Source organism: Drosophila mojavensis, unplaced genomic scaffold (genome assembly GCF_018153725.1).
Source record: "Drosophila mojavensis isolate 15081-1352.22 unplaced genomic scaffold, ASM1815372v1 contig_49, whole genome shotgun sequence".
NCBI classification, from domain to species: domain Eukaryota; kingdom Metazoa; phylum Arthropoda; class Insecta; order Diptera; family Drosophilidae; genus Drosophila; species Drosophila mojavensis.
In genome coordinates, this window is record NW_025318872.1 from 3513501 (window position 1) to 3539174 (window position 25674).

Here is a 25674-nt window from a genome sequence, read left to right on the forward strand (position 1 = left end):
TTTGACCTTATATACATTACAGGTAGGAAAAAAAGTTAAAAGCACGTCTTAAAATATACTTATATTAAATGCTGAAGATTTAAGAAATGAGTGTCTCGTGAAATGAATGCCCACAGAGACCTAGACCTATTCCTAAGTCACTGGTTGAATATGCGGATAATATAAGAATTCCGAAAATAATGCGAACATAATTAGGAGAAAACGAAAAATTATTTAATTCAGACTACCCTCTTAAAACATTAAATCTTAAGTTTAAATAAATAAAACACCCATAAGTTAGGATGCTACTGCTTCCCCGATTCACTGGCATCCTCGCTTTGCATATAGCTGCTGTCCAAAAACAAATTGCGATCCGATTTGTTTGACTGGGTGAAAGAGATAAGAAAGTCAAATATGCACATATATTATGTCTTCCATAAGACACCGACTCACCTCGCGATATTTTTGCAAATAAATGGAGAGAGGCTCTACGTAGTTATCGAAGCCCAAATTGCTGAATGCCACTAGCAAATCGTCTCCATTCACCGTTTTTCGATTTTCTGCGACACTGCGCTCGATGGCCTCGCTGCTGATGAAGGATATGAACTCGGAGACACATTCCTGTATACACTCTCTGGCATCCTTGGCTATTTTGCCATTCTGCGGCACGGGCACCTTCATTATTTTGATGATATTGCAAATGGGCAAAAATCGATCCTGTTCACGCAACATGATGCCGTGTCCATCGTGTCTGTCTGATTCGTCTGCAACACCATAAAATTATTAAGCGACCTATAGCCGTTTGATTGACAGGTTACCTCCTGATGCCTCATCCTCTTCTTTGACCATCATATCATTTAGATATTGTTGTGAGTCCTCGCTATTGCTCATCTTTATTTTGGTTTACGCTCGCAAATAATTATTACATTTATTTTCCCAATTTATATATCAATTTCTGTGAATGGGTTCCTTGTTGAGTAGTTCACTAATGTACATTAATAAATGCTAATTCTATTAATCTGCAAACAATTTTCAATTTAAAAACAAACAATTTGTCTGCTTATAGTTTTTTTTCCCCTTTTTTTCCTAGCAGTATTTATCGTGCTGTTACAGTTCAGTGTACAAATCGTAGTGATGATAAACTATCGATATGAAGCTATCGCTAAGTCCATGCAATTCATTTCGCAAGCCAAGCGTTGTCTATTCGATATTCTTTAAAAGAGCAGTCGATAGCAGCTACTGATCGCAGCGGTACTTTTTTTTGCGCACTTTTCCTACGCGACAAAGAGATGCAGGAACAAATTGTGATAAAAAAAGAGGAGCTTGATATTGATGATACCAAGATAAAGCTAGAGTTAGATGAAGATGCACCCCAGTTGGAGCTGCCGTGTGGTAAATATTGTCCGTTTTTCCATTTGCAATATGACATTGTATGGGTATGTATGTTAGTATGCGTGCGCATGGTTGTCATTTTGCATGTGTTGTGGCTATTTTTGCTACGCACTATACCGTTAGCTTTGTCGTAATTAGTGTATTTGTGTTAAATTTACTGATACTTTGCAGCGACCCGCTTTATTAAAATCATCGATGAGAAGCCTAATATGATAACAGTGCCGGTGCATGACTACAAATCCGAGGACGAGCTAAAGTTTATTGAGAGTCTCCGCACGGTCGATCAGCAGCAAAAGGCAGGCCCCAACCTTAGCACACCAACACATGCGAACATGTTTTTAAGTTCTCTCTACATTACAGTTATTTGTGACATCATCCTGTGAAAATGATGGCGCACTTGCATGCAACATTTGCAGTTATAGGTGTGAAAATCGTCTGGCGCTGGCCTCGCATCAGATCAACCACCAGTTAAATCGACATTTTTGCTACTATGGCTGTGAAGTTTGGTGCGACATGTTGGAGGAAATACTGGAGCATGAATTTCGTCAGCATGCGTCCAGTTATACCGGATCGAGCTGCAGGGTAATAACATATTGAAAATCAAAATTTATTAATAACAATGGTAATAGTAAAAATAATATAATTAACGAAAACATTTCCTATGAATTGTAATGAAAGATACATACATGTATGTTATCACTATTTACTATTTATGTTAAGTAATGCAGTTCTTTTTTCGATTATCATAATATATTGCAAAAATTAAATTAAGGTTAAATTCGGGATCGAAACAAAGAATGGTTCGTTTATCTGTTGCTATGCCAATTTCTCTTCGGATTACGTACATAACATATTTAACGATTTGTTTATCATTGAAAATATTGAAATTTTATAAATATGTAGTTAATGGTATCACAAATTACCATTGGTGCACAATTAACGATTGGGTCTTTAATGAAAAATATTTAAATTTTATTGAGTTAATTACAAAAATTATTTAAAGTATTTGAAGAACGTAACCTTTGCAAATTTATGTAATAAATATTAATTCTTTCAGATTTGTCTGTTGGAATGTAGCGATGCTGCCAGCTTGGCTAAGCACTTAGGCAGTCACTTTTTTGTTCGCCGCTTTGTTTGCGCGATATGTCGCAGGCACTTTGAGACGAATACGGGTCTGCAGCTGCATTGGCAACACAGCAAGGGGCTATGCGGACAAGTGGAGTATGCAGATATGCATGGTAACGTGGGTCAACTAGTGGCGGTCAATAGGTTGGACATGAATTTCGACGTACAAATCAAAACAGAACCGCTGGATGCAGCAGAGGAGCAAACAGAGCAGGACATAGATATGTCGGATGTTATCAAAACAGAACCACAGATTAAAGAAGAAATTGAAGAAGAGTCAAAGTCTGACCGTGAGCCCAGCTGGGCAAGTGATAACAGTCTAGCAGGACAATTGCGCGGCAAATTGCGCCTGCCAGCCATAAAGAAACCTGTCAACGTGGAAACTGCTAAACAAAATAAATCTACCGCCATACAACGTAAGCTTAAGTCTACAAGAAATATTTCACAACATTAAATTATCATTAATTCCTCATTTGCAGTTGTACCATCGGACCAATTGAAGCCCGTACAATTGTCCATCTCTGAGCCAAAGCAGCTGAATAACATTTTGAATGCAAGCAAAGGCCCCATAAATCCACCTAAAGTCGTACAACCCGTAAAGAATAAGCCTCACATTGCAAGTAACATCTTGAAGGTGCTGCCAAGCAACTGTATGCTGTTCAAATTGCCACCAAATACAAAAATCGTCAAGATATCGCCTAGCTCGGGCAACATAAACACAAATAATTGTTCCACAGGCAGCACAGTTGTAACACCGCCAAGTGCTCTGTCGATAAGTTCGGTTTCACAGCCGAGCAATAGCCCAACCGTTGCAAAGGCACCTAGTGCAGTTGCATCACAAGTAGCAGGCACACAAAAGCCCACGTTGAATCGCAATGCCTATTTCAATGCATTAAGTTTGTTTGAGAGCCTGCCCGAATCTCGCAAGATCATCACTGAGTTCCAGAATCAAATACGCAGCATAGAGCAAACGCTTCCGATGCCCGGGAGTGTCCTGCAAATGCCAAAGAAAAGCAATAAACTGGTTGTGCAAACGCAGTTGGAGGTTCTTAAGATGCCATTAACCAAGGCGAGCCACTCGAAAGTCCGCCAGTTGCGTTTCACCTATCCCAATCATCGTTTCCATTGGGAATGTCCAAAATGTGCACGCTGTTACGAACTCTATTTGGCATTCTGTAACCACTTGACGCAGGTGCATGGCATTGCGGAAGCTGAGTTTGAACAGATGGAGGTGGAAGTAAAAATGTACAAGAGTGAGTAAAAGTTGTTTTTTTTTTTTTTTTCACTTTAAGATTTTGAATAATAATTTATAATTTTGTAGGATCGAATGAGTCCAAGACTCCTGTGACGGATGCCGCAGGAGCAGAAGAAAAAGTAGCAGCATCTGTGGTAGCATATTCTTCTGCACCAGAAGCATCAGCTCCAGTAGACGTACCTGCTCCTCCTAGCGCTGTGGCTCCTGTCAACGACGCAGCAGCAGTTACAACTGCCGTATCATGTCTAAAGCCAGCTTCTGAAAATTCTTCTTCTCCACCCAACTCTGCTAAGTCAGCACGACCAGGACCCATTGTTCGTCCCGCTCAGTATCAATGCGACGATTGCGCCAAGTGCTTTACGACAGTGGGCGCCTTGCGAATTCATAAGATGATACACACCGGCGAGCTGCCGCATAAATGTAACTTCTGTGAGAAACGCTTTCGGACGCCCGGACAGGTACGCGTCCATCAACGCAGGCACACGGGCGAGAAGCCATTTAAATGCAAGGTAAGGATGCTGTTGTATACAATGAAATATCTGTGGTTCTGTAAAAGTAGAAGCTGACTTTTGAATATTGATAGCAATATAGATTTCAGCTTACTAATAATCAAAGTAGTAACGCGTATATTGGTCTAAGTCTATGATTTTCCTATCGTAATAATAAAACTGTTCGTTAACTGACATTTTACTATATCTTCCGATAATGTTCTTCTCTTGCAGGTCTGTTCGCTGGACTTCACGCATCGCGAGACGCTGATCTCGCATCTATCACGTCACATTGGTATGAAGCGCTACAAGTGCTATGGATGCGATAAGAACTTTGTAGTGGTTAGTGGCTTGCGCGCACATCGTCGGCTACGCCCGGATACGTGCGGCAAAGTTAAGTTCACGGCTCGTGCACACGGCCCACGTGTGCGTGTAATACGCGGCGAGGTCGTTTTCGAATCCCATCCCGAGCACAATGGTTATTTGCGCAGCGAGGATCCAATAAATATCATGTCAGAAATTAAGCAGGCCTCTGTTACTAACGAGACCAAGTCAAGTTAACGCATTACGATATTTGTTTCTATTGATTTCGCTTTAATTGTAATCTATATATTTTGAGCGTTGTAATTATTTGTAGCGAAATCCCAAATGTAATGTTTATCTACCCCAGATGAGGGTACTAAAATACTGTCACATGTCTTGGATGTGAAGCAAAACTCATTTTCAATAAAGTATTTATATACTTCATCTGCTAGCTCGACATGTCAGTTTGCATATAAGTCTAATTGTTAAGTTTGTTTGCTATATTAAGTAATCTTCGCTGGCATCTGTCGTGTGTCGGCCGGATCCACAATTTGTATCAAAGAAACTATATTTTTTTTATTAAACTCAATTTATCGACACGGAACAAATATATTATATAGTTAACATAAGAGAAATAATTTCGTTAAAGTTATTGTTTGATAACGCTTATATGGGTACGGGCTAGAAATCCTTCGAGTTAGGTGTTGGAATCTAGCAACGCAACAACACATATGATACGAGGAACTAAACTACAACATTTCAAAAACGTTTAAATATATTATTGCAATGCTGTGGATCATGTGTTCAGCCAACTGCCGCTCATTTTGTTGAAGCGACTGACCTCAAGTTGTCAAACAAAACCATAAGCGACATATTGAGCTACCTGAAAAATCGATTTATGATTCCAACATTTGACAAGTAATTTACATTTTATGAAGTAAGGAAAAAAAAAAAAAAAAAAAATTATCAGTTGTTTTTCTTGAATTCTCCCGATTGTAACACTCTTACTGGTTTTATGTAGGCTATACAGAATTTACTAGAGATTTTTTCTTTTTCCGTAATATATACTTTTATTTCGTCTTTTAATATTCATGTTCATTGGTTTTTCCGCATTCGAAAATTATATATATATATATATTATATATCTGATACATATAGTCATATGATAAGGTTTAACGTCATGTGTTTCTTACATAAGGGTTGGTTTGTATGCAATACAATCGTTTGACTCTAGCTTGATTAATTTTTAGGGCGTTTTTGTGTGTGTCGTTAAAATTGTTTTATATCTGACTAATTGGTAAAATAATTGTATGCATGTATGTATATATTTTTTATATTAAACAATTTCATATAGTATTAACAAAACTTGACAAGCCGACCAATTTAATTTTCTTGTAATATACAATATAGATTTTTGGAATTCATTTATATAGAAGTATGCTAAATATGCTCGCAACGCTGTGGTGTGATAACCATTATCTATTAGACATCTATTGCTCCTAATCGTAAATGCTATAATTTGTATTTATTTTATTTCACTTTATATATAGTCCAAATATGCCCCAGTGCTTTAATTTACTTTTCGTATTCTGGCATTTCGCCAACTTGTCAATTTCCTAGTTCCTAACTCCAATTCTTTAGTGGGCAACGCGCTAAATTTTTTGTATAACAGTTACTTATGAGAGTGTGTGAGTGTATTTATGTCTATAATGCATTATGCACAATGCGTATATATTTACGTGTATATATCTGTAGTGTACATACGTATTACTTCTATTGATCTTTAACATGTGGCTAAATAGTTGTCTAATATTTAATTTTGCTTTGCTTTTATGCATTGGCTTGCTAACGACATTATATATAAATATTTTCGGCCGACTGAGCAGCATATCAAATATGTATATACATTATAATAGTTCTTAGTTCATAATGCCATGCGGATGTAGATTTAGAGTAGGTTTAAATGGGTGCGATTTATATTAATATATAGACGTATTTTGCGGTTTATATATGTTAAGTATTCTACAATATATATCTACAGTTATCTTATTACTCGTCTATCCCCTTAATCGGCTGGGTGTATTCTCTATGCTGCCTTGTTCATATACGTTAGGTACCATAATTTCTAGCTGTAGGATCCTATTTACTTATACATATATAGCTGCAGGGTTTTGTGGTATATACAGGAATATAATTATAAACAAAATTAAGACGGATGCACTTATGATTAGACTTGGGTAGGAATGTCAAATGGACTTCCAAAATAGAATTTATATAATTTAATAAAACGAAAAAAAAAGAACACATTAATCAAGTACAAAGATCTAGGGGTTTGATCGTTACTATTTGAATAGCACTCGTTAGCTATATAGCTGCATATGGGGAATGTTACAAAGTAGAAAAGCTGCCCGCTAATTAAAGTTAATCTTTAAACTAATTTTAACTAGGCGTCTTAACAGATATGCACTACGCAAGACTTTTTACTAATTGCACGGTTTACATTTGCTTTTGCTTCATATAAATAGATTTATACAGGAATATATACTGAACCTAGGCGGACTTTTTAAGTATGTCAAGTATAAAAACATATCAAACATATTTGATTGATTGTTGTACACACAGATACAGATACATGTAAATATATATACTATATGTATATATAATTGTTATGATAATTGGATTTTGGACTACATTGCTCTACCATCTGTTCTAGCCGACCTTTAGCTTAGGTTGATTTCATTTCATATCATTAGAATTATCTTTTCTTTTCTTGAGATTCGTTTATGCGGTAAGTTTTTAAAAGCTACCAAGTCCTTAGTTCAAATATGTATAGGTTAATCAGTGAGCGGGTCGCCCCGCCGCACCACAACAAGTTGATTGACTATTTTGATTAGTTCGAGCAAAAACTGTATGGACACACTTGATATATATATATATATATATATATATATGTAGGTATAGGGATATATATGCATTTAAGTATAAATTACTGATAATTAAACTTGTAACAGTCTTCTTGAGTTTACATTTTATACCAAAATCAAAGACCGGGAGTGATAAGAGATGCTAAAAACTAATCAAAATAGGGATAAGGAAATGGCTATTCAAATTTATATAAGCGAGGATAGCCTGAGAGCTTTTCCGATTTACCAATAACTCTCTATTCATTTAAATAACATTTTATTTTGCTACCCTTTTATCTTAAGATCGGCCTCAGACTACCCTCGTACTATGCATAGTATATAAGTAAGTAATTTGTGGGCAGTATCTGGCTATAATACTTTAAAGTTAAGGTATCCGTCTTTATCGTAAATGCGTATTTATGCGTACAATTGAAAACAACGAACATGCAACATTTAACATGAACATGGAGTTGACAATGTTTTTGCTCTGTAGCCCGGACTTCAACTCCAAATTCTGGTCATTTTCCTGCTACTTCTTCTGCTTAGCTTCTTCAGTTTGTATAGTTGTCGAACGAGCCCAAGTACTCCAAGGCAGCGCGATAGCAAAAATGATATTGATCCTGTAAAAGAAAAATTAGTTTCAGTCAACATATTTCCGAAATCTGCTACGCAGAGATAGAGCCTCGATCTTTGGTCAATTTTGGGGTTACTCACTTCCGTCTGCACCATGGCTGGTCGCTGAGATCGCAAAATGCGCACCGTTTGAAACACATCGAGCACACCTTCGTATTGCATGCGCTCGAGCACAATGCTGAGTGTGATAAAGACGCCCGTGCGGCCCACACCGGCAGAACAGTGGACCGTGATGGGTCCATCCTGCCCGAATTGCTCCTTGGTCTTGTGGACCTGTCCAATGAAATCGATGAAGCCCTCACCAGACTTTGGAACACCCTGCTCCGGCCAGTCTATGAACTGGAACTGACGCACGGTTCGGGAAGAACCATCACGAGCATCGGTAACCTGAAGGGGAGAAGCGGACGGAGGTCGTATAGAGAGATGTATAGGAAGTATGAAATGGTATGACTCACCTTAAACTCTCGCAGTTTGTACTGCGGCATATTGTACTCGGCGATCGGATCCACAACATAATACTGATAGCGTACGGAGCGCTCGTGAGGCCAATATTGGAAGCACTTCTCCTGCAAAAGAGAATACAGATTAGACGATATCCAATAAATATACAGCATGTTCAGCTTACCCTGCCCATTTCCTTGAGCTTGGTTAACATAACAACTATGGTGGAGTTGTGCTCCCAGAGCATGCGCCAGAAGTCCTCGGCGGTGTCCTGAACAGGTCCCTGAGCCGCAATATAGGCCGAACGATACCGGTAGCCATCTATGAAACTGGCATTGACATAGTCGCTGCCCTCAATTCCATGGATGGGAGTTAGATACACGCGACTCGATTCGTAGGGAAGAATGTGAACCAGACGATTCTTATGCTTGTTGCAGGCCAAGTTAGCGGTTACAAATTTGGAGGAGTCCATCTTGACATTCGAGAGTTTCTTGAATTCCACCTCCATCCCCGAAATGCTCTCGCCCGGCTCGGTGGTTAGCAGCTTCTGCAAATGGCTATGCAAGTTGCGCGCGGCTACCTCTGTCGATCCACAGATAATGGCCTCCAGGATGGCATCGTGAATGAAGATATACTGATCTTCCGTTTGCACCATGTAGTTGCGCTGGGCGCGCAAGCACGTCACATGGCCGTAGATGTCGATGATCTTCTCGTGCTTCATCCGTTCCAGCATCGAGTCAATGACAATGTAACAGCCAGTGCGACCCACACCCGCTGAGCAGTGAACCACAACTGGCCCGGATTCGGGTGGGGTGAGGGCGCGACAGCGACGCAGGAACTGCAGGAAGGGAGCAGGATGATCGGGCACACCGTGATCCGGCCAAGCCGTGAACTGCAGCTGCTTGATCTCGCGGCGATCGTTGAAGCCCTGACGGCACAGTTGGAACGTGCGTATGCTGTAGGTGGCCAGCTCCTGGGTTTCGGTGATGGTGACAAAGATCTGGCCGTAGGTCTCGGTGCCACGTGAGGGCCAATACTGATCGCACTTGATGCGTGTGCGCTCCTCCAGCCGGGTCATCATCACAATCGTCGCCGTCTTCAGCTCCCAGCACATGCGCCAGAAATCGGCGAAGGTCTCCTGCAACGGTCCCTGGGTAGCTACGTAGGCATTATGCTTGCGATAGCCGTCACAGTAGTTGGCATTGATGTAGTCCGAGCCGAGGACGCCCTCCTGGGCGGGCAACTGGACACGCGAATGGTCGTAGGCGGTGACATTGGCATACCGGTTCTTCGACTTATTATGCTCGTAGTTGGAATTGTCCCAGGTGAATTGCTGGCCAGGCTCGATGCTCTCGTACTCCTGCGAGAATTTCTGATTGTCATTGGCCTTAAGTCTCTCAATGTGATTGGCAAACTCCGAGATGGGTATGGGCGGATGTGAGATCATACCAGGCGTCTGGAAGTTTAGTCGGCGCATATCAACCGGATCGCTGGGCGTTGGACCAGCCCCCAAATCAGCGGCCATCAGAGGACGCGTAACAGCTGCCTGATCTGGGGTTTTGCAGGGCTGCCTGCGACGCCTAACCACATACAGCACGATCAGTGTGGTTGAGACAACAAAGGCGGTTATCAGGGGTAGCACCACCCACAGTATCTCCGGCTCATCCTTGTTGCGATTTACGGACACCTCCGGCTCTGAGGGCCAGTTGGGATCAGGTCGATGGGGACGTTCGCCGGGCGGCGCCTCTCGCATGTCAAGCGATAAGAACTCAGAAAAGGGACTGGATGTATACAGATGCTTCTGCGGGGTATCTACAACGGCGCGCACAAAGATGCGATAGCGCTTCTCTCTCTCCAGCTTGCGATTGGTGAAATTGTGATAATCATCGCCCGAACCAAGATGGAAGGTAAAGGGTATCGAGCGCTGTGGAAACTTAGCAGCTATATATGGTGCATTGGGGCGCTCTGGCTTATTGCGACCGGGCAGCAGATCGTCGGTGAGAAACTGATCGGGGTTTTTGTGCAGATTGGATTTATCCTCGGGTACCACAACTAAGTAGTAGTGCGAGATGGGGCCGTATTCCTCGGATGCCTGTGGCAGTATAACTAATATCTCCTCGCCATTTACCACGCCGTAGAAATCGGGCTTGACCATGGGCTGTGGGGCAGCCATTTGAGTGGTCACCGTTATCTTCGTCGGCGGTCTGTAGGAGTAATCCGAGGGAATGGCGCTCACATTTACGTTGTAGGTGGTAAAAGGGCTCAGCTCGTTGATCGTGTGCGTCTTCACGAAGTGCTTCAGGATTATCTCACGCTTTTGCACACTTTGTGTTTGGGAGAAGCCCTGCGAGTCCACAAACACCTTCATCGCATCGAAGCTGATCTTGTAGTTGACGGGATTAAGGCGTATGGGTGGTGACCAAGAGAGGGTCATTGAGTGTGTGCTGACGTCGTGAGCACGCAGATTGAGCGGGACATCCTCTGGCTTGATGCGCACCGTAACCTTCTCACTGAGACGTCCCAGTCCATTCTTAAACCTGGCCGCGATGGCCACAGCGTACTGGGCAAACTTCTCTAAATTGACCAGATCCGCCGATTCGGTCAGACCCACGGTCTTCGTTTGCCAATCATCTAGATCCTCGACGGCCGTCATGGTGTAAAAGATCTTATAGCCTAGTAGCTTGCCACGACTTGGCACCGGCTCCCACCAGATTTCCGCTGTCTGCTCGGAGGTGGCCACCGCCTGCACGGACATTGGAGCTCGTCCCATGTCCCGCTCGGTTTCTATAATCATCTTCTCACTAAATGGGCCGGCGCCTTGTTTCGTGTACGCCCGCACGCGAAAAACGTACGCGGTGTTCTCCTCCAGGTTGGTGAATACCGCCTTACGCTGTGTCATATTTCGCTCTGAGCCCAGCCCATGGTCGATTTTTTTATGGAACTGCACATCATACCGTGTGATGAGTCCGTTGCGATGGTCGCGCGTTGGTGGGTCCCAAGTGACGCAAAGCACATCGGGTGTTTGGAAGCGTTTGGTTATATTGGACGGCGGTCCGCCAGGTGTGCCCTCAGGAGTCTGAAAGATCTTGACTGTTTCCTGGCCAATGCCAATGTGATTGCTGCCTGCTACACGAAACTCGTATTCTACGCCGCGTTCGAGATCGTTGAAACGTTTCTTGGTCATCTGTGGTCCGGAGAGCATCTCCTCCTTCAGTGCCTGATCCTTGACGCCCCAGCGCAGGCGATAGCCGCGCAGCTCTCCGTATGTTTGTGCCGGTCGCTCCCATTCCAGTTCAATAGAGACAATTGGTTCGCGTTCCATGATCTTAAGACTTACTGTCGGTCGTACGGGCACCCCTCCGGGGGTTTTGACAATCACCGCAGTGCTACGATCGCCGTCACCCTTTCGCGTCAGAGCAGCGACTTGAATCGAGTATTTTGTGTCGGGTTGCAGGCCGGTCACACTGTATTCCAGCGTGTCGACCACATCGAACTTGAAAGGTTCGTTGAGAAAGCCCTTGCCCTAGGTGCGAGCGATAAATGATATTTTAGTTTATACCGTATATTCTTTGCTATCCGATTTCTACACAAATATTTACCTCATCTCGCATTTCCTGCACGTGGATGTGATAGCCTCGAATGATGCCGTTCCGATCTTTTTCGAGAGGCGGTTTCCAGCTCACATGTATGGATGTTGAGTTTAGGGGCGTAGCTTTGACATCCTGCGGATCTCCGGGCACTAGAGACGTCGACGAGGAAATAATAGATTAGCTTGGGGTAAGCACAAGTTATGTCTTTGCATAGAACTGTTGAATACTTAAGTTTACTTAGGAGCTAACTTAGGTTATTGTTTAGATCTTGGATCTTGGGATTCTTACGACTAAGTTGCTTAGATGTAAGACATAGATGAAACTAGAGACAGTCAACACTAAGTGCTAAGGTTGCCTTAGACCCTAGGAGAAATATACAAAAACCAGAACGAACTTAGCTCCAAGTCAACCAAGTCACCACATCACAGTTAGAAAAACAAAATATATAATGTCGTAAATTGTAAAATTGTATAAAGTATCAAAGAAAATGCTGCTTAGGTGCTATATGTAAGGTATATTTAGAGTTATAGTTTAGGTAGGTATATATAAATAAATAAATAAATATAGGTTGCTCAGTAGTAGAAGGTGCACAAAAAGTGAATAAGAAGTGCATTGATACCTTGCTAATGTTTAGGTAGTATATATAATACTTATAGAGTAGATTAAAAAAATGTACACAAAAACTTGACAATCGAAACAAGATCGAATCAGAGCATCGGACCATTCTCAGTTAGGTTTCCGCTCCTGTTCAACTCGACTTCGATTAGTCAAAACCAAACATGTAGGCATTCAAAAAAGTATTTTGTTTTTACTGTTCGTGTGCAAAACATGTAGTGGAAATCAAAAATATATATTTGTAAATATACATATGTACGTATAAATTTGATCAGTAGTTCTTTTCGGCGGCTCTTGGTGGAAAAAGACAAGAGCCCTATTGCAAAATCCTCGCTGACATTTTGGCATTAAAAAATGATTTGTTTTGAAATAGAAAAAACATGTCAAAAAACAAAAAGAGATTTGATTCTTTAGTGATTGGTCAACAATATTCGGGGACCAGTACAAAAAGAATATTACAAATATTTAACTTTAGATATATATAAATGTATGTATAGGGCATTCTTAAACATTATAGTCAAACCATTTTAAAAATACTCACTCTTTTTCTCTAAATAGATTTAAAATGTATTTTTTTATATTTGTATTTTTTAATATTTAACCACCATCCATTAAAGAGTTGCGTTCAAAAATCAAATTTCGCAAAATATTTGTTTTTTTTTGTTTTTTTTTTGTTTTTAGTTTTGTATTCAGACATCAAAAAAGTTTTCAAAAATTTTTGTTTTACAGTTTTCCATTTCGAGTTTGCATTCAAAAAAAGGTGCACGAAACAGAGCAAGTAGAGTGCAAGGTGCGAGTGGCCAAGCAAAGATATTTTTGGTATTTTTTAGTGTGTTTATATATGAAAAAAGATATAAGATATAGTTCTTTAGTTTACAGTATACAAAAAGTATTCAGTGCATATTACAAGGGGGATTATTGGGACATCACGTGAAAAGAAGAAACTAAAGATATTTCGTTGTTGAAATGAAGAAGGATGAATAATTAATACATGTATGAATATTTGATACAAAATGTACATATTTGTTGGCACACCCGCTTTGATACTCTATTTAATTGTCGAAAATAGTTCTTATGATGTGGTATTTTGTAGAGCTTAAAACAGGCCTAGGTCTTAAAGCTAAGCTAAATGTACTTATTGGGTTAGACTATTCACATAAATTATTTAATTTCTTATTATACGCGTATATAGTTTCTAGTTTCCATATGGAACTTGTTCACTTCATTAAAAATTTGTCGAGCAACTGCATAATAGAAATTATTCAAATGCGACTCGCGCCACAAATGTTAAATTATGCTTCATTAGTGTTCTCCTGCACAGTGGGGCAAGACTAATAAAGGGCTAAGGGCTCAGAGCAGAGAGCTATTGCAACTGTAGCACTTTGCATCAGCTTTGTCTCTCTCTTGTCATTTCACATGCTTTCACAAACACACACTCACTGTATGAGTATATAAAATAATTAAAATGCTAGGAGGTCTTCCTGTATAGCTGTATATGTTTTTTTTTCTTCTTTTTTTTTTTTTTTTTTAATTGCGCTGCTGAATAGAAAAAATAAAGATACGTGCTAGTGCCAGGTTAAGCTACGAAATTGTTGAGCTGCTGTTTTTTTCACAGCTCTTACTTATTTGTATACCCTGTAAAGTAAATAAAGTTGGGGCATGCAGATTGTTTAGAATGTATAGAGTATTTTTGTAAAAGTATTTAATCGGCTTAAAGATCTGAAAGAAATATTTGATATATGTAGGTCTTGATATGGTATAGCAATATTGTATTGTCTTGATATGGTATAGCATATTTTCTTAGAACGCAATTGCATTGAAATTAAAATAAAGCCTGATCAGAAATTGTATTCCAATATCCTCACAAGTATCAGCCCATGCCAGTTGAGCATATCCTTAATTCTCTTCCTCTTATGCTATAATCCAGTTTTTTTCGGTTATTTCCGTTCTGCATACAACGTGTTTGTATGTGTGTGTTTGAGTCTTCTCTAGCACACACAAAAGGCGAGCTGACTGCATTAGGAACTGACACCGCAGGGGCTGGGGCGGGCATTACAGAGTGGGGGAGGAACGTAGCAAGTGCCCAGCTTTGGGGCAGGTGCTATTTGCATTTCGCATTGAAAGCAAAGCGCAACGAAGCTAACGAGCGAAATATGTGAGCGAAAAAAACAAAAATTAAGAAAATAAAACATATACAATATATATATATATATATATATATATATATATATATATATATTATATACATATATATGCATATACAAATACATCATATATGGTATACAGAATACTGTAGCATACTTATGCCCTGACCCTTTAACTGTGAAATGCTGCAGCCGCAGGGATATCAATGGAAGTCACACACATTCGCACACACACACGCGCACACACAGAGCTTTGATTGTGCTAAATTGAGTACAATTAAAATGATGTATATATATATATAATGTAGACGACACAGACCGAGAATAGAGAGCTGTGCAGAAGAATAATGTGCTGACTAGACACGCTGAAGTGCTTGAGGTGCAGTGCTCATAAAATACCATATAATACATTCATAAGTCCAACATTAAATGGGAAAAAGTAGCCAGTGCGGACTACAGCATATCTATGCATGTGCATGTCCCTTTAGTCCACATTCGCTTTGTGCTGGGTGCATTGATTTTTTTCGAGTGCTCTTACAGGTAAATTGCAGTGTGCTTAATGATTAACTTAGTTGCGATTACTTGGCTAGGTGCTTATCATTAACTAAAATTACAATTCATTAGACTGTGCTTAGCCAAAATCAAATCAAACTAAGTGAGTGCCAACACCTTGCCTCATCATCTTCATTATCTTCTTCCTCTACTGTGTGTTGAAATAACTTAACAGGTACTCGGTAAATCAAGATGGTGAATTTAACAAGCAGTTCGACTTATCAGCTAACAAGCAAGTTCATGAGTGAGTGCGAAAAGCGTTTGTAAACCAAAATGGGAAATCATGAAATTGTGAAAGTGTGTGGGCTTGCAACAATGTAAAGTTATGTTTCAAGTTATAGCTAGAAGACATTTAGGTACGTCAATGTAGGATAGCAAAGTCAAAGTATAAACGGAGATATTAGTATATACTTGGTTTTGGAGTGGAAAAAAGGAAAAGAAGAATAAATGAAAAGTTGGGAAGCTTAGCAATTGTTCACTTGAGTTATAGATGACTTAAAAAGTATCTGCATTCATTATAGATAGTCTGAGAGAGTCTTAGATGCTATTTTTGCGATTTCAAATTAAAGGAAAACTGCGATAATTTAAAAAGAGTAAGATTGAGGTTCGATTCGAAATCGATCAATGTGTGTATGTTTTTATATTAAATTTTTTTTTTCTTTTCGCCAATCTATTGTATATTGATTATCTTCTGAGCTGTAGGCTCCAATAATAGCAGAATTAATTCTTCCCTTCTTAGAAGAGGCAAAAGTCCATAATACTTTAAAGTTCTTAGTATTTCAATGCCTTTACTTATTTTGGATATTCACATGAGCAATAAGAATCGCATATTCGTTTATAATTTTTTTATATATTTCTTTTTTTTTCTGTTATTGTTATCTGAAAATATATTCCCATCTCTCCAATTACCGCTATTTGACATGCAAATTTAGTCGCTTTTTGCGAAACACAAAAACTTTTTTGTGTGCACTTCAGATTAATTATCTCTCACAAATAGTCAAAAACTATATAAATTGTTAAAACTATTGGCTCAGCTGTCAAGTTTATACTTAGAACAAATAATAAACAATTAGTTTGAGCAAGAGAAAAAACAGTTTTACATTGTTGCTTTAACAAATGGGCAGATTAACTGCCCGGAAAAAATATACATAGATGGAGAGGGATATATATAGGCGTAATAGAGGAGTGAGAGAAACGGAGAGTGGGGGCAAACAGATGCAAATGTGTTAACTCGGCAAACATGCAGGTGATGGCAAATAAAACTTAATCAAATGTGTCAACAGAATACAAATTAAATACAAAAATCAAATAATTTTTATGCGAAAATCAATTTAAGGATTTTCGCCATGTATTCACGCATTTGCATAGCGATAAACAACAACGAAAAAAGCCACATATGTGTATATTAAGGGGCGTGGGGGTCAAAGTGCAAAAGGTTTGCCCACAATGGAAAAAAAGAGAAGGCAAATATTAAAAAACAAAAAGCAAACTCGGGATCAAGTCCAAAAAAAATATTACAATGAGCTGCGGCAAAAAGTTCTTAAACATGTAAATATATAAATATATACATACATATATTTATATACATGTGTGTGGGTACAATCAAAATAAAAAATATGCTTGTGTTTGTATATGTGTGTGTAAATAAATGCAGCGAAACGTTTTGCGTTATTTGCCTTAGGTAAACCACAATAAAAGAGCTTGTGCATAGAGAGGCGGGAGGGAATCGAGGGTATTGCAGGGTATCGGACGGGAGGATTAGGCTTTCATTATGCACAACTAGGCCGTATTTAGGCATATTTTTGGGGAGGCTGGGTACTTGTTTACATTTATAATTGCGTAAATTTAATTATGTAAATAAATCAATTTAATATTTTATGCGGCTCTTTTGGTGGTTCGTTCGCAAATGAGGAAAAAACAACAAACAAACCAACGAAATTCACGGAAATCATAAATTTGTGAATGTTTAGCTAATATTGATGTTTGTTTAAGATAAGTGTTTGTTTATAAGTATTTGGTATCTGGTGCGCTTACAAAAACACAGAGCTCGTATTATGTTTTGTGCTATACAAATTACCACAAAAAGTTGATGCAATATATCATAAAAAATTATCGTATATATATTTATAATATTTAACCAATTCAGTTTTTGTTTTTGATTTACTTATTTATTTATTTTTTTTTTGTGTTTGCAAATTCAGATTGTGATTCAATTAAATAACAAAAATTCGTTCTTGCATATAGTACACAATATAGGAGTTGTGCTAAAAAAGAGTTTCGATTGCATTTTTATTTGATAGAGATACAAGTGCAAAAAAGTTGTCAAAAATTGCGCCAAAAAATATGCAATTTTATAGTACCAATAAAAATGTGAAATTTTCGATATTCTCAATTTGTAAGCAAAAATAATTGAAAAACGAAAACAATACTAAATGGGTTTCAAATCAAAAATTCAGATTATAATAATAATAAGAGGGAATAACTGATTAGGAACTGATCAAACAAAAGACATTAAAAAAAAAAAAAAAAAAAAAAAAAAACAAACTACTTCCTTTATTTCTGTAAAGTATGAAAAGAATTGTATTTGTTGATTAAAAAATTTTTAGGTAGAAAATGTGTAGAAAAACATGTAGTTGAAATAAAATTTCTTCTAAGGAAATGGTTTGGAATTTTAGGGGTTTTGGATATCCAGTTTAGAAAAATAAAAAAAGGGAAAACATAAACTTTTTAGGGGTTAAAGTAAGTATATTTTTGAAGTATTCGTAAGAATATTAGCTGAAAATTTGGAAAATGTTGGGAGGAACTTTAAAAGGAGATGAGAAATATAATAATATTGTCATGATCAGGACATAAATATATTAAAAACTGAGTTGGAAACAACTATGAATAAAATATAGAGTCTACAAAGAAAAGGGGAATATGAAATATAGCTGCGTTCAAAAATAGATTAATGTTTGCAGCTTGTATTTAACACATATATGATATTAGATATATGAGTATGGCATGTGTATGTGGCATTGGCATTTATTACCAGTCGCATAGCTAAATCACACACACATACACATACGCATACAAATATGGTTATATTTTGGGTTTTATTTTGCTGATCAAAAAGAAAATCAAAAACAAAACGCTCCATTGCGGCGTTTCCGGCAGCTCCTGCGTTGGGGATGCTCGATATCAAAATTCAAAAATCGTATAAGAATTTGTTCATTTTTTGATTAATTAGTTAGGTTTGATAATGTTTGATATAAATAAACTAAAAATATTAAACTAAATGTAAAATATGATGATGAAAAATAAGTGTACATGAGAAACTGATAAATGATAAATGTGAACAAAGAGAGAGAGAGAGTTAGAGAGACTTACGCATAGGTAAGATTGTCATTGGCATACATACCATCCTCTAGGGTGCGCGTTATGATCGGATGGGAGCGCGGACCATCGCCTACAGAGGTGCCGGCTAGCACCCAGATCTTGTATTCGGTCCAGCGCTTGAGCTCGTCGAGCACAATCTCGGTCATGTTCAGGGTCAGAGTGGACGCCTCGTCGTCCGCCCGGCCCACCTCGACGAACAGCACCTTATAGTATATGATCCGGCCGTTGGAGCGCTCCGCGGGCGGAGGCAGCCAGCTCAGCGCGATCGTTGTCGAGCTGTTCGCAATCGCCGTAATATTGCGTGGCGGAGCACCTGGTACTAATTACACAATATAGATGGGAACGTGTGGTTGTTGTTTTTTTTTTTTTGTGCATTGAAAATACGGTTGCGTTTTAGCCAGAGAGAGATATGTTTCATAGCGTTCAGCGATTAGCGTTTAAACCAAAACGAAAATAGTTTTCAAACCAAAAACATGTAACGAAAAACAGCACCAAAATAATGTTTGAATAAATGACATAATGGATAATAGGCATAAGTATATATAAGTTGGCATATAAGTTAGGTGTTATATGAAAATCATAAGCTCGAAACTCAAATACAAGACATAAAAATTCTTTTTGATCGATCCAATGGTTTATGCAAATAATGTGGCGTTTCTTCTCTTTTATTTTTTGGAAGTTTTTCTTCTCGCTTAAATTAAATTGTGCATATTTTTTGGTAACGATTTTGAGCTTAAAAACTAGCTACACACTGAGAAAAATTAGATAGTATATGATTGGTAAATAATATAGATGGAATTTAAAGTTGCAAAAGCGTGCACTAAACGAGCGCTACAAATATTGTATATAATTTATATAGCTTGATGCAAATATTTAAAGCTAGCTTAAACTAATTGAACAGGTCACACACATAGACGCACGCACACACGCACACATTTACTATGAACATTAAATTTGCATAAACCATGTGGCTGTGGGTTTTTAATTTGTTTTTATTTCTTACATAAAACATGAAACTAATAGCCAGAACATGAAGCTAGAAACTAACATTTATTTAAATATAAATATATACGTATATATGTACATATATATTCAGCATATTCTCGGTGCTATCTCAAGTGCACTAACATTGTTCAAGCTTGTATGGCAATAATAGAGTTATGCTTAATTGAAACGCAATCACTACGACTAATTGATATATAGCAAAAACCCAAATTGCAAACCCATTTCAAATAACGTGCATGACGAACTGCAAGGAATAAGTCAATGTGCACCACTAAGTAGTAATCCGCATGCCAAACTCGTATCTCGTTTGGTTGATTCTTTCTCGCTCTCTCTTTCCCCCTCTCTCTCTCTCTCTCTCTCTCTCTATAGCTCTGCCTGTTGGACAGCCACAAAACAATTGTTAAGCCAGAGAACCACTGGAACCACTTAAACTTTAATTATGCGCCAAATCAAGCTAGAAGTATGCAAAACGTGCAAATATGAAAACCAAAAGTGATGCAACACAAATATAGAATAGACACACACACACACAAATATATGCTATATTTATATATATAACTAATATAATATATTGTATGTGCATAGAGACATATTTAGCTGCACTCAAGCTCCAATAAACATTTGTCTTGGAGTGTTACTCTATTAAAGCGTATTTCAAAATCAATTACGAGCTACAATTGCAAGAGGTAGTGAGTGAGAGAGAGACAGAGTGAGTGAGTGGAAGTGAGTGAGAGTGAAAGGGAGTGCAAATTAGAAGAGAGCGACAGAGTTTATTGTCTCGAAATTTTGGTTTGTGGCTTTTTGTGCAGTTGCATTCAAATTTAGACATGCGAAGGCTAGGCAAGAGTTGCAGATACTTTTAACCATAATTTGCATAAATCAAGACTTGAAATAAAATTACATACACATTCTCTAAATAAACTTAAATATACATACATATATATACATATATATGTATCTCTTTGTTTTTCGAGCATAAATATCATTTGCAATCAAAATAATCTTACAATTAAATTAACTCTTCGTTTTTGTATAGTTTTTTTGTACTGCAGTTTGTGATGTGGTGTTGTTTACAGTGTTGGCTAACGTGTGAGGTTTTCGTTTTTGAAGTTATGCCTCATCAATAGAGCGCAGAGTCTTTAAAAGGAATTTATAATTGTTTTGGCTCAGACTCGAATTTACTAAAACACAAGCATTAAACATAAATTTAATAAATAAATAAAACAAAAGTAATTTCGTCAAATCAAATATAAAGTTACAAAGCAAAGAATCAATGAAAGAAAAAAGAAACGATAATTTTACGCGCGATGCCAATGTCTGTAAATGATTACATCATTCCCCGTTCTATTGATGAAGCCTTATTTACTGTTATAAGCCCCGCCTTTGCCAGCTCGATATCAAAATAGACGTGGGCTTAAACATATGTAGGTGTTGGTATGCCTAACTAACTTGTTGTATGTATGTTATATGTATTAGATAAGCTAGGATAACTTGGATGTAAATGTATTTAGGAGTAGTCTAGTGTGTATATATATGTATAGATGTATAAATTATATATAATGTATATAAACTGAACTATAAGTATTAGGTAATTGATATTAGATAAACTTGCAGTTAACTAGAAACAATCATATATCATACAATATATATCTTATTAAGGTAGAAAAGTGCAAGTCAGAACATACCTCACACACACACACTCTTACACGCCCACACATACTTTATTGTTACCTGTATCCTTGCGAATGCCATAACACACCGTGGAAATACGCACACACACACACACACACACACACTCACGCTCGCACACATACTTTATCAATAAACAGTTATTTGAACTGAATAATCAACTACATTTATAGGCGTCGAGTATGACATATATGTATGTAAGTAGTTATATATTAATGTATATTGTATATATTTATAGTTAAATGGAACGAAATTTATGTTTAGAGTTTTTGAATATTGTATTTTTGTATTTGTACTTAAGCTAGAGAAACTCGTACTACGGCTTAGTTGAGTTTTATTTCTGTTTCTGTTTGTTTAGCGGATATCCGTTTACTTAACTTAGGATCAAAGATTCTCAGCCACTTACCATATTGCTTGGTGCGAACGGGAATGGGAGGGGTTGTTGCGCCCTCGCCGCGCTGCGAACGTGCCGCCAGCCAGATGTAGTAGAGGGTATCGGGATACAAACCATCAAGCGTGTAAGACTCGGAGCTCGAAATGCGCCTGCAGGAGTAGAGCTCGGTTATGCATATCTGATACCCTAATAAATATGTACATTCATATACATATGTATGTAACTCACTTGTGATGATCCTGATTGGCGTATGTGTCATTCCAGTAGAGCTCGTAGTGCACAATGTTCTCGCTGGAATGAGTCGGCTTGGACCACTGCAATGTGACTGCGGTCTCGCCGATATCAGTGGCCCGGAAATTGCTCGGTTGTGATGGCACACCTGCACACAGAGGCATACATATACATTACATACAAATACATACACGCATAGATGTATCAAATTGTATATATATATGTGTTATGCATTCACGTAGGCACATATTTGGTTTTCGGTTTTCGGTTACGGTTGGTTCGGTAATAATGAAACGGAAATTACGGAAATTAAATAAAATACACAAACAAATCAATGCGGCATTTATTTATATATGTATATACGAGAACATGCGCCCATTCAGATATTATGATTCAGATACACTCGACAGACATGTAAACCAGCTGGCCAGCCACATGAACATGAGCGCACCTGAAGCCTGCGAAATTGATTGAATTATTTGCTACAGACAAATATTGAAATGCAAGCGTGCCTGGCCATGGCCGAAAACGAAGGCCTGTCCCCATTATATATTCACATATATCTAATAAAGTAATACAATTTCATGTGACACCCCACATTTCAATTGTGAATGATGCGTAAACGGTAACAGTTTATTCTATCTCCAATTTATGATTACTTAACTGAATCCTGGTGGCATATAACTTCAGACTAGAGTCTTTTAGTTTTTCAGCTTGGAATGAGACAAACAGAAACTAAAGCGCAGATTATAACTAGAAATTATATTTAAATATTTTACCGAATATAATCAATGAAATGCCAAGTAATCCGATCTAACAACATTATATGAAATTCATTTATTATAGCTAGAAATTATATTTAAATATTTTACCCAATATAATCAATGAAATGCCAAGTAATCCGATCTAACAACATTATAAGAAATTCAAAAGTTTTCAATTCATCTTATTTTCGCAATCTTTTATCTGATACATAAAGGAATCTATGTACGTTGCGTAAATTGACTCACTTGGAGTCGTAGGAAGGGCTTACGGTCAGAGAGGTTGGCCCAAAACGTAGCTAAGCGCATTAGGCAACACAACTGCCAATGCAACAAATTCAGAGTCACACTGTTAGACTGCCACGCCCCCTAGCACACGGTGTGTCGTTCTGGCATTGCTCTCTGGCTGCCAGTCGAAGACCTCGGAAGCCACAAAGCTGCATATTAAAGTATGGCAAATGCAATTGCTTCAGCAGTCAAATTTAATGAATATTTGCTGCACACCAGAATGCACAAGCATAACACACACACACACACATACACACGCACGCGCACGCACGTATACACAGGCAGAAGCACACCATGTAAGTAGATGGTAAATGTTATAAATGGATTTGATCCGGAATCAACTTGGCATTCAGCTAAAAGAAAGAAAATTCTGCTGTTTCAGAGTCGCCAGAGTCTGCAAATATTTTAAATTTAAAGCAGCCTGCCATGCAGAATAAGCAAGACTTTATGACAAGCGTTGCCAGATGGTTAAAAATCTGCTTCAAATAATAAATAGTCCGGGACTTGACCTGCCACACAAGCGAATTAACTAATTGAATCCATGACAAAACCAAAATCGAGAAAGCTCTATTAAATAACACTTATCTGTCAAATTAAATAAAGTCATGTTTTCTCTAAATTAAGTTCGAGTTGAGAGAAAAGCAGACCATATTGACAGCAAATAATATCTGTTAACTATCAAATCATGACACTCGATAGCCAATTAAACAATGCAAAACAAGCAAGTGGAAGGCAGTGCCTAGATAATGCTCTCAGCGTTGCCAGACTGTCAGAAATTATTAATTATCTGAATTGAGCTGAACATTTCGAGTCCTAATTAAATAATTGATGTAATCTATATCTATCCAGGTTGATTTAAGCAGTCAAATTAATTGCGTACATCGCAATTAATTGCATACGATTTTCCCATCCGCATATCAGTGGATGTAGAGCGTAGGCCGTGGGCTGTTGGCACTCACCTTGCTGTGTCTTCACCTGCACCGGGGTGGACATAGGACCGGCTCCCATTGAGGTGTACGCCTGCACACGGACTGTGTAGATGGCATGGGGCGTTAATTCCGACACTGTTGTCAATTCGCTATTGTCAATCATTTGGGAGTTCCAGGAGGCTTCCGGCTGATTCGGGTTGGTCGTATAGTACACCTTGTAGCCCTATAGAGATTTTAGGAAGAGAGAGAGAGATTCAAAGAGGATTATTAATATTAATATTATAAGAGCATAAGCTTATAAAGTTCCTCGATTAGAAGGACAATCTGATGAAACTTAAGAAAATTCTTACTTCGCCACAAGTTTACTGTTCTCTAAAACCTCTTTCGCTCAATTAAAAGTCGCATCTCTTGAAACCTTTTGCTGACCAAAAATTGCTGGCTCGAATGAAATATGGCTTGTGGTCTAAGATTTGCGTACTTTATAATGTTGGCCTTGTGGCGAGAGCAGTGTTTGCAGCTGCAGCACGACGTGCCACGAGCCATGCAGCACCAGCAGCGGAGGCGATGGAGACCGACCACAACAATTGCGGCCTAGCACTTGACTCGATCAAAGTACAGCCAGTTAAGGCGAGGAGGTGGCAGCCAGGATCTGACTTGGGGCACGCAAACTACAAGCTACAAGCTGCAAGCCAACTGCCGGCTAACTGGCTAACTATGTGGCTTTGATTTCATTCGCACATTTGCATTTAACCGCTTGTCTTGCGCCCCTTGCTCCGCCGCCTGTTTGTCTGCTCTTATCCGTCTGCGTTTTAATGCCAAACATGGCTAACGTCATTTCGTGCCGTTTCCCCGCCGCCCCGGGATCCCTGGCCATTCGACGTGACAAAGTGTCGACCCCTAACTTGGTCTGCCGTGCAGCTTTGGCCGGACTCTGTGTTCGTTCTCTTGTTTAATATGCGTACTCAATGCCAGGTACTTACGGTCACTTGTCCATTGGGCGTCTCTGGTGGCTCCCAAGTAATAACCATCGTTGAGGAGCTCAACGGCCGCACTTGCACATTACGTGGCGCACTTTCCATTTCTGAAAAGAGATAGAGACAGAGAGAAAGAGAGTGTGAATCCGAGTGAGATAAAAGGGATTATTATCATTGTATACACATTTAAAAACAAAAGCGAGCAAGTTCATCATCTACATTCTGAAAATGCAAGAGAGAGAGAGAGAGAGGGAGAGAGAAGCAGGGAGAGACCATCAAGAAAGTTGTCTACAATCTAAAGACAATCCCACTAAATATCAACTTAATTCATGTTCATTCAAAATGAATATTCCATGATAATTAAGCGGTACTGCATCAGATTGACATGTTAACTAAAGTAATTCACTTTTCGAATAGTTTTTAATCAAGCAGAAATGCAGTTTAAATACAACTACGGAAATGCAGACAGACAGACAGACAGTCAGTCAGATTGATGCGTTTCTGCTAAATGAAATTTTTGGCATTTGCAGCAGGATTTAAAATCGAATGCAGGGCCAGGTCGAAAATAGGCAACAACATGGCTGTAGCAGCAGATAATGGAAGAG

General features: G+C 38.6%; 3 protein-coding genes across 10 annotated transcripts in view; 1 reads left to right on the forward strand and 2 right to left on the reverse strand.

The window, feature by feature from the left end:
• Nucleotides 1-191: 191 nt before the first annotated feature.
• Nucleotides 192-1100, reverse strand: LOC6578042 (nuclear transcription factor Y subunit beta). The gene is made up of 3 exons (XM_002003929.4): nucleotides 798-1100; nucleotides 433-743; nucleotides 192-365 (listed from the first exon to the last, which is right to left on the reverse strand). The coding sequence occupies exons 1-3, from the start codon at nucleotides 868-870 to the stop codon at nucleotides 285-287; spliced, it is 465 nt and encodes a 154-aa protein (XP_002003965.1). The 5' UTR covers nucleotides 871-1100; the 3' UTR covers nucleotides 192-284.
• A 92-nt stretch (nucleotides 1101-1192) lies between these two features.
• On the forward strand, nucleotides 1193-5177 carry LOC6578043. The gene is made up of 7 exons (XM_002003930.4): nucleotides 1193-1371; nucleotides 1543-1667; nucleotides 1732-1953; nucleotides 2429-2912; nucleotides 2976-3749; nucleotides 3818-4260; nucleotides 4474-5177. The coding sequence occupies exons 1-7, from the start codon at nucleotides 1269-1271 to the stop codon at nucleotides 4798-4800; spliced, it is 2478 nt and encodes an 825-aa protein (XP_002003966.3). The 5' UTR covers nucleotides 1193-1268; the 3' UTR covers nucleotides 4801-5177.
• Nucleotides 5178-6239: 1062 nt separating this feature from the next.
• The window catches only part of LOC6578044 (tyrosine-protein phosphatase Lar), a 168536-nt gene continuing 149101 nt past the window's right edge, over nucleotides 6240-25674 (reverse strand). For 4 of the 8 annotated variants that reach the window (XM_015165963.3, XM_015165968.3, XM_015165967.3 and 1 more), the window contains 11 exons: nucleotides 25076-25176; nucleotides 24126-24318; nucleotides 22115-22265; nucleotides 21899-22035; nucleotides 18821-19117; nucleotides 13266-13274; nucleotides 12119-12258; nucleotides 8704-12042; nucleotides 8534-8644; nucleotides 8160-8465; nucleotides 6240-8065 (listed from right to left, as the gene is read on the reverse strand). In XM_015165963.3, the coding sequence (XP_015021449.1) occupies nucleotides 7997-8065; nucleotides 8160-8465; nucleotides 8534-8644; nucleotides 8704-12042; nucleotides 12119-12258; nucleotides 13266-13274; nucleotides 18821-19117; nucleotides 21899-22035; nucleotides 22115-22265; nucleotides 24126-24318; nucleotides 25076-25176 (4853 nt within the window). In that variant the 3' untranslated portion in view covers nucleotides 6240-7996. The remainder of the gene's footprint in view (nucleotides 8066-8159; nucleotides 8466-8533; nucleotides 8645-8703; nucleotides 12043-12118; nucleotides 12259-13265; nucleotides 13275-18820; nucleotides 19118-21898; nucleotides 22036-22114; nucleotides 22266-24125; nucleotides 24319-25075; nucleotides 25177-25674) is intronic. The other 4 variants (XM_002003931.4, XM_015165966.3, XM_015165965.3 and 1 more) reach the window with 2 other exon arrangements.